Below are 12,289 nucleotides of genomic sequence, written 5' to 3' on the forward strand. Positions count from 1 at the left end.
ACGGAATTATTCGATTCTAACACTAAAAACGAAATGTTTGTAAAAGAAGGCACACTTTCTTTGCTTCTCGATAACCAAGGTGCCATAAAACTGATTCAAAACGGGGTAAATAGTAAGCGCACCAAGCATTTGGATGTTAAATATCACTACATTAAAGAGAGAGTCGAACGAAACTTGATAAATATTAAATTTATCGGCACAGATGAACAGACAGCCGACATCCTGACCAAACCGCTACAAAGGGTCAAATTTGCGTATCACAAAACCAAGCTCATGGGTGGATGCTCCTCTTAATCCAAGTCTAATTTTTCTACTCTTTATTTAGCGGTATAAGTTTAAGCAATTAAGGGGTATTTAAGGTTTAAGTTTATTTTCATGTACCCATGCTAACCAAAAATTTCGCATTAAGGGAGGGTGTTGGAGTGCGGCGCAGCCGATGTAGGTAATGCTCATTTTTCTGCTGACTAAGATTTTTCTCTTCTCTTTATGCACGGACTTCGTCCGTCGAGTAGGTCGCAATGTAGCTCTTGTTTGTAGCGCCCAGTCTTTTAATAAATATTTAGTTTCCTCAACTTTCAATGACCTCCTTTGTCAAAACCCGAACTTATCCACTCAACAGGGCAAGTCCCCAAATTTCAGGAAAAGTTAAAAAAAAACCCAATTTAAGGTAATTAAATTTGACCGTTTAAATTGGGTTTTTTTTAACTTTTTCTGAAATTTGGGGACTTGCCCAACGTAATGTTGAACTAATTTTGACCTTACTGAGATAATGTGGAGGCAAATCTAGGGGAAATTGGCTTATTTCGCGGGAAAATTGAATTTTTTATTTTATTATTTTATTTTGCAACTTTTTGTACACAGACACAGGCAGTTATCGTACACGTCAAATTAACATAAATTTGTTACTTAAATCTTATGTTAACAATATTACATCTAAGTCACTATGCATTAATTTGTTACATTGTGATCGAAGAAATCGTCTACAGAGTAGAATTCATTATTAATTAAATACACCTTTAGTTTCAATAATTTGTTCCCATCTCCTTCCCTGATGTGCTTGGGAAGTTTATCATACATTCTGCTCCCTTCTCTGAGTAGGGGATCTACTGCGTTTTCAAGTTTTATGTTGGACTTGTTCCGAGTGTTATGAGTATGCACATTGTTGAAAGTTTTAAATTCGTCAAAGTTTTGGAAAACATATTTAAGCACATGATAGATATAGATGCTTGGGACCGTTAGTAGATTCATTTCTTTGAACTTGGATCGGCACGACTCATTTCTGCCTAGACCAGAGATTCTTCTGATGATCTTTTTCTGCCAGATGAAAATGTCTTTCAGTTTGTTAGAACTACCCCATTCGGCTATACAGGATGAAATATGAGAATACGCATGTGCATAGTATACATCTTTAAGAACTTTCTGGCTAACTAGACTTCTAAGAACTTTAAGTTGAAGAGATGTGGTTGCTAATTTTTTGCATAGAGCTTCAGTATGGGCAGACCATGATAGCTTGTTGTCTAAGAAAATCCCTAGAAATTTCGCTGAGTCGAGAAGCTTTACGCCCATCTCTGATAGAGCATGACTGTCAACCGCTAAGTTTTTACTGAACAACATCAGTTGGGTTTTATCCGTGTTGAAGCACAGTCTCTTGCTAGCCACGAAGCTCTTTAGCCGATCCTCTACAATTTGCAGTCTCGCATAAAGCTCCGAAGTATTCCCCGCAGAGATAAGGATGTTTGTGTCGTCTGCGTATTGAACTACTTTAACAAATTCAAGGTCTTTAAAATACTCTTTGAGTGCGTTTACATAGATCAGAAACAAAAGTGGCCCCAGAGAGCTACCTTGCGGCACACCTATGTCTACCGACTCAAGCTTTGAGTTGACTTTAGACCCAAGGGCATCCATCTGCACATACTGTTTTCGATTTTCTAAATAGGAGGCCAACAAATTTAGCGCTGTCCCACTTACCCCTAACTCGTATAGGGAGGCACGCAGTAACTCATGATTCACTATGTCGAAGGCTTTGCTCAAGTCAACGAAGACACAGAGCGTTAATTTTCCTCTTTTGAGATTGCTGTAAATGTAACGGAGAATGCTGTTTACAGCTGTGCAGGTGGATCTCCCTTTGACAATGAATGACCCCCTTGAATGACCTTTGAATTGACGTATTTGGGGGTCCGAACCCCCCCTTAAAATTAGTTCGAAGTGATTTCTGCAATTTTTACAAAAAAGCGAACACAATTAGTAAATTTTCCCGTTTTATTTTTTTCTTTACGATAATTTGAACCGGAGTTGTGATTTTTTGAAAATAGGTCAAAGTTGACCTTTGATCCTATCATAACTCGATAAAAAATTTAGATATTGATCTGCGGTTTGCGCCAAAATTCTTAGTTTTTTATGGTCTTTCGAATGAGGTATCACAAGATAGGGGTTGCTATTTGAAAAAAAAAGTTGGGGGCTCCCCGCCCCCTCCCTTAGGGGGGACCAAAATTTTGACTCCCTCAAAAGATGGTCCCCTTTGAGATAGGAACATTCCCAAAGTTTCATTTTTCTATCTCGAACCGTTAAAAAGTTAGCCGACCGTCCTGGAACTTCTGGCCCACCCTGTATTGTTAGAATTTAGGCAATGATGCAGTGGATGTAAATGTTGAACATTCTTTTTATTTGATTAAACAAAGTACCGGGGGACCGAGGCGTCACATTCTAGGATACGGAATCGACTGACTGAGTAAGACGCGTCAAAGTGGCACGTCTACAGAACTGCAATCTTGCACATTCTCAATCAACTACGTCGTTGCTCGACGGCTGAAATTAATATTCCAACATATATTTCTTAAAAAACCGATTTTGTGGATGCAGATCAGCGAGATCACCTCCAAATCTCAGGGACTTTTTCGGATCATCAGAGGACCTAGCTGAAGCCAGAAATACAAAAATTGGCTTGCCCGCGATCTCTCTCTCTCTTGTTCTGAGCATTGTGCCTGGACTTTAAGATATATGCAGGGTTGCCAGCGACCGGGAAAACCGGGAAAAGTCAGGGGAAAAAAATCAACCGGGAAAAGTCAGGGATTTTTCTGATTTTTCGTGGCATTAGGCGCGGGCGGTCTCGGGCTCGCGTTGCGGGATCAATTTGGCAATCTGACTGCGTCAGATCCATACTTAAAAGTCAGGGAAAAGTCAGGGAATGGAAAAAAATAATTTGGCTGGCAACCCTGTATATGAAAGAAAATGTTAGTTTCCAAGCCATGTAAAGATTAATTTCACCAAGTAGAAAAAGAGCAAAAAAAAAAGAGAACTACCTGCTCCTTTTTCAATTTGTACAATATGTCGGCCTCCCATGGTGTAGTGGTTGTAGAGCTAGCTCTAGGATCGGGAGGTCCCGGGCTCGATTCCCAGCCAGGCGACCCGAGTTTGAGGGTCTCAAACAGTGGTTGCCTAGGACTGTTTCAGTAAGGACGGAGGGGGATGGGACTTAAAAGCGCAGGATTAGCCCTTGTAGGCTACTTGAAGTAGTACAGAAAAAAAAAAAAAAAATATAAAGAGCATAAGTACGTTCCATCTCAAGGATAAAACTTTACGAAGGGCGTTCAATAAGTATGTAACCCCCCCTTCTAAAATCTAAAAAAATAGACCGATTTTCAAAAAATTGGGCTTAAAATCTTCCTCAGGATATACTTAGTTCAACAAAAGAATTGGCAACAAATTGGACCATGTGCGGCCGAACGCGAGCCGTTTTAAAACGCCGAGGTGAAATAAACTGACAAAAATGAGATTAAAATTATTAATCGAACCAAAAACTTTAAACCAAGATATCAAAGATAGTTAATTACTAATCATTCAATTGTAAATCAAAGAAATGGAGGAAATCCAGCAATCATTAAACCATAAATGAATACTATGACCTTTTTACTCAAATTTATACGATTAAAGCTAAATTGGTTGATATAAAAAATACTGTGTTCAGATAATATATTAATTAATTACCAGAGTATACACATAAAGCCTATAAAATAAAAAAAACAGATAAAGATAAGAATAATATCTGTTTAGTTCTTAATAAGATTAAGCTCTAAAGTTCTGTAATTAATAAAATTGTAAAGTATATTGTGTTATGATTTTCTAAATTTATAATTTTGATGAAAACTATAATTGAAATAATTCCTGGCGGATCAGCATCCATCGCAGCTAGGTGTTCTGTTATTACTTTTCGAAGGAATGTTTTGGATTTTCCCTGCGAGTAGGCCAAACAATCTACATTGATTATAAAATCATGATGAACACACATAACAAGATAACATGTAAGTTTCATTGATAATAATGTCTCGGCATCATGGGTCCCGAAAAACAGTCGGTCCAGTGGCAGTGTTTTTCACGTGCCCATCATGAAGTTACTGCCTCAAATTGTTCAAGATCGTTAGGCATTTTTCAAGTGGGAAGTATTCCCACACCTCCCCTACTCTCCTGATTTCGCACCGTTAGACTACCATTTATTCCCGTATCTGAAAGTTGAGTCAGTGGAGAACGTCCAACAAGCTGTCCACTTTTTCCTCACCAAAGTCAGTCGAGGGACTTCTGCGCGCGTGGTATCCATCTCATCATTATATAATAGCTCTAAGCGCGCCTAAAATTCGCAGGAAATTCGTGCCAGGAATTCCTTCTCTTGTGCGACGCGCCGTGCAAGCCTTGCGACCCCTTACCGTAGCGGCAGCCCCTCTCCCCCTCGCGGCGCACAGTGCGGCATCCTTATGGTCGATGCGGACAAAAATCGGTAAAAGTCACTTAAATTTAAATAATGAAGATAGTAGAACCGCCGTAGGAAAACCCTTTGCCTCTATTAAAGTAAAACACTCGATGAATGAGAAAATGTTATATCTCAGGATATTTTGCGTATTTTTTGAGGAAAGTTCATTTGAAGTTTGCGATTTCGAATCACCCCTATGTTAACAATGTAAAAGCAATGTGAAATACCCAAACTTTAACTTCAATTATCTCTGATAGTCGCAAAAAGTCGCAAGATCTTTTATCTAAGAAAATATCGACCACCCAGAGCATTTTGCGTTTCAAGCCAGAAATCTTCATTTCAAGTTGACGTCTTTTTCCCGTGTATTTCTTGCGGACCAGTGATTCTCGAATCTCGACCCATTTTCCGCCCACTTTCTACACTTTGAACAAGTTTTGAGCAAAGAATTTGAAAATAAACCATCATTGTGAGTCAGGAATATCATGAAGATGACAAACATCCAAAGAAAATATTCAAATGTCGAGTTGTGAATTTTGGATTTGCATCCACAGAAGGCCGCACTGTGCCGCGCCGGCTGCAGGGTAGAGGCCCCGCCCCACCACCCGCACCGCGTATCGTGCTACGCTCATCGGCTTTTAGAACACTACGGAGCCGCGGCCAGTGTGGTTCCTTTCCATCCTTATCTTCAGTTTCTGCAAGCCTTGCAGTCGGTACCGGGGAAGCTCCCCTTTAGTCCTCCCACAACAATCTAGAATTTTCCTAGACATAAGAAGGGCGTTACTTGGCGACGAGTAGTAATTGTTTCTGGAACTTGTTAGAACTCTCTCGAATTTTCATCATTCATGTGACCGTTAGTAAAACGATAACCTTCATCAATCCACTCCAGAACTCAATAGGATTTTTTCGGACTTTCGTAAGGTGTCATGACCGACAATAGCTTTTCTCGAATTTGTTAGAACTTTCTCAAATTTCCTCTAGGCGATGCGCAATTGAATTGATGCCCTCGCCGTGTTTTTTCGAGAGCTTTCTAGAATATTCCCGGACTTTTAGAAGAGTGTTGCAAGACGACGAGTGGCATTTGTCTCTAGCGTGGGGAGCAAATCCCGCCTTTATGGTCCCTACGTATCGGAAATGCACTCAGTCTTGTCGCGATACCGCAATGCGTAGCGTAGACTGAGGTATTTCTGGTAGGGACGGAGGAAAGGACTTTTCGGGAATAGATGGTGGCAGCGAGAGGTGATTAAAGGAAAAACACAGATTTTCCTCTTTATGAAATGGACAGATCACCCTTGAGAGGGAGAAAAATCGGGGCGAAGACGCAGGCGAAGCCACAGCTCCCTTCGGCCACGAATTCCCATAACACTCTGTCCGAACTCTCTCGACCCCGCGATGCGGCGTCCGCCGATCGCGAATCCTCGCTAGCACGTGCGTGCGCTGTTCGTGGTGTGTATCAGTGAAAAAAGACGGAGAGTAGCGTTGTCGAATATCCTCCTAAAAACTAAAGATTTTATGGCGGATATTCGGAAACGAATACTTCTCCGACAGTGGAACTTTCTTGAATGCAATGAAAGCAGTAGCGATAGGGCGAGCCAAGTGAAGGGGGCCTGGGGGGCCGAGCCTCCGCGGCTGGTGTACTTTCCTCTCGGTACCAGCCTGCGGTGCTGGAAGCCTGCAGCCTCGGTACCTGCTTGGGTGGAGCGGGTGACTATGTAATGTAGTGAGGAAAGCCCCTTACTCTACTCATAACTTCTTTGATTTTTCGTCAGTGATGAACGACTGAAGCTTCGGCAAAGAAGCTCCTCTTTTGTCGCGGATGTAAAACCCCCGCAGATCCGGCGGAAGCGGCGCGCACCTCGGCGCGTTTAAACGGCTCGCGTTCGGCTGCACATGGTCCGATTTTGTTGCGGTTTCTTTTGTTGAACTCAGAATATCCTACGAAAAATTTTAGAGTTAAGCTCTTTCAAATCGGTCCATTTTTGTAGATTTTAGAAGGGGGGGGCGGTGATACTTACTTATTGAACGCCCCTCGTGCTAAAATTTGAAAACCCAAAACAGTGTAGGTTGAACAATATTCTTTTTCTCAAGTTGGTGAACCTCTTACTTCAATTTTGGAAAATAACAGACACATTTTTCAACATTTAACATGACCCTCAAGCCTTTATTGAAGCCGTAGCCCAACAAGTTTTGAATAAATTACAATTAAAGATTAAATGTCAATCTGAGTGACCTGTAAAATGTTTTAAAGGAAGATACTATTTTCTGGTTTGTGGCTAGAAATGTCAACAACAGGAGTGGAATCGTTCAACCTTTTAGAGCCATTGCCACAGTCGACGTGGGATTCTTCTTTGACTTCATCTGGGTCACCTTTGGCTGATTCTCACTCAACTCTCTCGGCACTCTTATCAGGACAGATGATAGCAGCCCTCAACAACTGACCATTTCTTGTCAAGTCTGTGATTTTCTATCCTCATCCTTCCCTCTTTTCCTCCTTTATCTGTTATGTTAAATGCAGGTTTTTTTTTCTTGAAACCTCTACCATAACGTCCTAATGATAAATCTGCTTTCAAGAGTACACACATAGGGACAGCCACCTAAAATTTAGTATTCAGATCTTAGTGGGATTCGATTCACAGAGAGAAAATATCCTTTAAAAAATCGAACATTTTTGGCTCACCAAGGCTATTACCGTCATGTATAGAGCACTTGACATTTTACCCACAGACCTGAATATGGCCGCACACTGGCACAAATTACTGGCTTCTCTTTTCTAATTCTCACTTTCAAGGGTTGCCATCGCTTCTGATTTCAGTTTTTATCCCTTTACCTCTTTTATCTCCACATTTTGAATGCGGTTAAGAACCTTTGTGAAAACAAGTGGCTTAGAAGTAGTTTTTCAGGGAAGGTAGATAAACAGGGATTATATCAGAGACCGTTAAATTTTTACTTTCCCAATCCGTCTCTGAAAACCTTTTCAAAGTTTCTATGTAGCGGATTAACACGAATTATTTTAGAATATCCTCTTAGATGATGTATGAGATTTTTCACCAGATGATTTAATTTTTTCAATTGATTCAAGCAGGAAATTTTCGTGTGAAATCGTTCTGGTGCTCTAGAGGTACAGCAAAAGAGAATACCGACAGTGCAAGTCGGCAATCACATGACTCGATTTTTGGCGGTATTGAGTTAGCTGCAGAAATGAAGTGTAGTAGATGCACTTTACCTGCTACCAAAATATTTCAGTCGAAAAAAATCTGGAAGTCACTTTAAAACGTAGAACTCAAAACACATATCTCGGCGTTAATGGGTCTGTTGCCTTCAGGAGGGATTTGGAGTTTAATGAGCCAATCCTACGTAAATTTTCACGAGAAAACGGTTGGTGTGGTTAAAAACACTCTTAGTTTGATATTAAAGCTGCAGAAGCTAAATAAAGTTCAAAGTTCCAACGGAGGCCTCTCATTGGTCGTGTACGTCACAACTTGCAATCTTATTTCCCGCCGTTTCGACGCAGCTGTGTTTCCCTTTCCCCATACCATGAGGAATCCAAAGTCGTTTTTCTAAAACGAATTTCGGTCAATATTTAACTTATTTCACCAAATTTTCTTGCAGATATCAGTTCTTCACATCCTCTACTTTACAACTTTATCTACGAATGTGTTAAAATCGCATCATATAAAAGCATAATACATGTAAGGAAGTCCCGAAAGTGTGGTTATGTATGTCTCCCTTTCGGGGGTTTCGCTGGTCAAGTTAATGCTGTTTGTTCAAATATATCAACGCATGTATTGCATATATTGTGTAAAACCAAGTTTTTATTCATTACTTGACTCTTAATGATGACTTATGGTCCCAGTATTTCAGTGCAAATGATGTATGAGTGAGGTATTCCTAATCTGTCCTACGCTTACTGCAACAGCTATCTTTCATTGGAAGTTTTAAAAATATGATGGAAACTATTGACTTAAATATTTATCCCTGATATCATACCTGTATAGTTTTTGTATATCCTCTTTGCATCATCAGTTGTAAGTAATTATTAAAATACCATACATTCATCCAAACAGGCACAGGCAACAGATTTAAACAATAAAATATGTTCAAATGAGTACGTTGTCCCTCAGCTAGTCAGCTAGCGCAGCTGAGCGAGACACATTTCATGCAAAAAAGTAGAATCTAAGGATCCAATATCCAACGAGACAGACAATCAGATTCAGAAAGCTGCATCATGCCACGGCAGATAGTTTCTAGGAATAAGGAACCAAAAACTACATTATATGAGAGTTTTACCATGAAAAGAGGACTGATAGACGCTATTAGTGCCACGTCACAGTCGGTATCGATTGTATCGAACTGGATCCAAACAATCAAACATAACCTCATCTTGACACCTCCCTCCCAGAATTTCACTGTCAAAAGCCAAGAAACTGGAGTGGCATAGGAGTGGCCTAAATCATGGTGGCCCTCGTGGGTATTTTCACCTTTCTGAAACTGCTTTATCCCGTCAACTTAACAATGCGGGAACGTTCCGCGATTAAAAGAGCTGTCTCTAACACAACTTTTTTCTCAAACTGGGCGAATTATCTCTGAAATTCTTTAGTTTCATTTTAAACAGTAAGGTTATGTTTGATTGTTTGGATCCAGTTCGATACAATCGATACCGACTGTGACGTGGCACTAATAGAGTCTATATGTATCCCAGATAAGATTGTAAACATAACCTCACTTTCGTGACATGCTTTGATACATCGGAAATAATTAAATCATCTGACGCGATTTGTAAGTAACTAGGGATACTTTTATCAACTAGAGAGTATAAAGAGTCTATTATCGCAAGAAAATTTGATGAATACGGCCTCCAACAGTCTGATAATTCCTTTTGAAAATTTGCCTCTTGATTCCTTATGGGGAAATTCGTGTATTTGTAAAATAAACAAACGTGGGGTACTGGTTGTGACGTCACAAAATGGCTTCACTCTCCCGTCATTTGTAGTTTTAAATTTTCCCGCCAAAATTTTTTGAACTTTTATGAGCATTTTTGGGGTGTTTGGGGGGTCCAAAAATTCTGGGAAAAATTCATGAAGCTCAAAATGATGCACTTTATTAGAAAATGAATTAAAAAAAATAGGTGCAACAGACCCATTCCAATAACACATAACTCGTGCCGTCGCGCCTCATTTTTACACAACGCGCGCTCTCCCGGGAAGAATTGTGAACAGTTAGGAGGCAAAATTGAAAGTTAGGAAGTCATGGAATCTTCAAACAACAAAAACATTGTTATTGTTTTAACATCTAACATCTAATCCGAACTGAGTAATCATCCGCTTATTTTTATCTTCATTTCATTTTAATCCGCAATTCGACGGCGTAAGTCCGCAATCACATAATCATCTCGTTCACGATGTCTGAAAATCTCCGCCTCTACGTTATTTTTTTAAAGGGAGAACCTCGACACGTTTGAAATCATTCCTTGCAGTTTATACAGAATTTTCTTCGCACAGAGAAGAAAACTCACGGCAGTTTTAAAGAATTGCCGTTGAGTAGTTTTCCGCTTAAAGAATGAGTATGACAGGAAGTCTCCGATGTCGTAAACCGAGTTGTGTGATTGCCGATCTACGCCGTCAAATTGTTTTCCGCTGTCATTCAAAAGATTCACTACCAATTAAAGTTTGTTAAAAGGAAGTTTAGGCTACTTTTAAAGTGAGAGGAGTCTTATTCAGTCTTTATTCAGTCAACATCGGCAAAGAATAGGGTTGAATCAGTCATTCGCCAACCACGTATCTCGGAATTCAGTGTTGGACCTTAGTTCCACAAACACATAACTCGGTTTTTCGGTCATTTCTCCTGACAGACGAGAATATTATTCAAAATGATGATAGGGTCTTATAAAGCATCTTATCCTTGCTGTCTCTAAGAAATATTTCCCCTCTACCTTCAAAGATGAGGAATGTAGAGAGTTTTTTCCCTCTCCTGAAAAATCGCGTTTTCCGAGTCATGTGATTGCCGACTTTCACCGTCGATATACTTTTAAATAACCACCCTTTTTATTCAAAATATAAATAATAGTAATTGATTGGGATTGAGATGGTCAAGCGTCTATCGCATCGCTCTGAAGAAATGGCAATAAGAATTGCGAATTTCCGGGAGAGGATTTGGTTCAGTTTTATACTTACTGCCAACCTTCGTCATAACGAAACAAAATTCCCTCCGGCAGGCAGTGCTCCTACAAAATTTGGTTTTCATGGCGGCAGCATTTATGACCATATTCAACATTCTTGACTTACTGCCTGAGGTGGATAAGAAAGTGGATGGATGCAAACGTTGGCTAAAATTCATCAAGCGACTGAGTTCAGCTCTTGCTTTCAGCAGAGCATTTTCCTCCTTCGAGTTGCAACCCTGCCGATCTGGTCAAAAAACTCCGCCAATCCATCGGCCAAATCCATCCGCGGTAATTCTCCTAATGATGTTTCTAGTCTACTTTATTGACGAAGGAATTTCTTTTTTCGTATTATTCTTCATTGCGAGTATTGAATTTCGAGCAGGTCGGATAAAATAAGTGTTGCTCTACACATTAGGGTAATTAAATTAAGTTGATTCCTTCCCAAACATTTTCTGTACCTACTTTTTTTTGGTCTAATGCCGCTTCAAAAATGTGTTAACAAAGTTCATGTGATCACTAGTCTCCCCCAAAGGAACAACTTTGGGAAGGGATATTTATTTGAAATAAATGGACTTTAAGTATCTGAACTAAAATCGAACAAGTATGAACCTCTAAAGGTACTTTTATATTTTCCTAAAAATGTTAGGCATGATTAGAATGATTTTATGTACTAAATATCCGATGAAACTATTTGATTTTTTTTCTATTTCTATATTTTGCTAACGGGTAATAATTCTGACAATCATCAATTTCCAAGGTGCTCAAAAAGTGAAAAAGAAAGTACGAGGGTCTCCCAATAAATGAGTTTCGCTGTTTTCCTTTTCTGCAAATATTATAGATGGAGCAAATCTGTCGAAAGTCTTTTATTTGTCATACTCTTAGCTTCAAAATCACGCACAATTTTTAAAATGTAACTCCGGGGTTGCTGAGGTATTAACTTCTTCGAACTTATCATGGCGCAAGACCACATAAGCAAAGAAAAGCACTGCAAAGTTCTTAAAAAGCTCAGAACTCTGACCAAGAGGAAGCAGCCGAGCCTTTTGAGCCGGATAGCTCTGCTCTTGCATGACAATTCTAGCCCTCGTTCGGCAAGAGTCATTCAGGATTCGTCAGAAACTATTGACTGGCAATTCTTTCGCAAATCTGTCCTACTTGCCAGGCTTGGTTTCATGTGATTTTCACCTTTTCCGGGGCTCAAATCAGATCTCGGCGGATACCGCTTTGGTAGCTACAAGGACGTCATGAAACACGTCAACAGTTGATTCAGAATCAGACAACTGAGTACTTTGCCTATAGTACTGAACAATTGGCAGTACGCTATGAAAAAAAGGAAGTTACGTAGGAATACAAAGCTTATTGCCAGAGCTTTTTCATATAACCGAAGTTCCTTTTGC

At 39.8% G+C, this 12,289-nt stretch overlaps 1 protein-coding gene across 1 annotated transcript in view; it reads left to right on the forward strand.

The window, feature by feature from the left end:
* Window positions 1-8,803, forward strand: part of LOC109041920 (dynein axonemal heavy chain 7) — a 49,476-nt gene extending 40,673 nt beyond the window's left edge. Inside the window, exon 5 of the mRNA XM_072306403.1 lies at window positions 7,016-8,803. Within this exon, the coding sequence (XP_072162504.1) occupies window positions 7,016-7,176 (161 nt within the window). The 3' untranslated portion in view covers window positions 7,177-8,803. The remainder of the gene's footprint in view (window positions 1-7,015) is intronic.
* Window positions 8,804-12,289: the final 3,486 nt, after the last annotated feature.

This window comes from Bemisia tabaci, chromosome 1 (assembly GCF_918797505.1).
Source record: "Bemisia tabaci chromosome 1, PGI_BMITA_v3".
NCBI lineage: Eukaryota > Metazoa > Arthropoda > Insecta > Hemiptera > Aleyrodidae > Bemisia > Bemisia tabaci.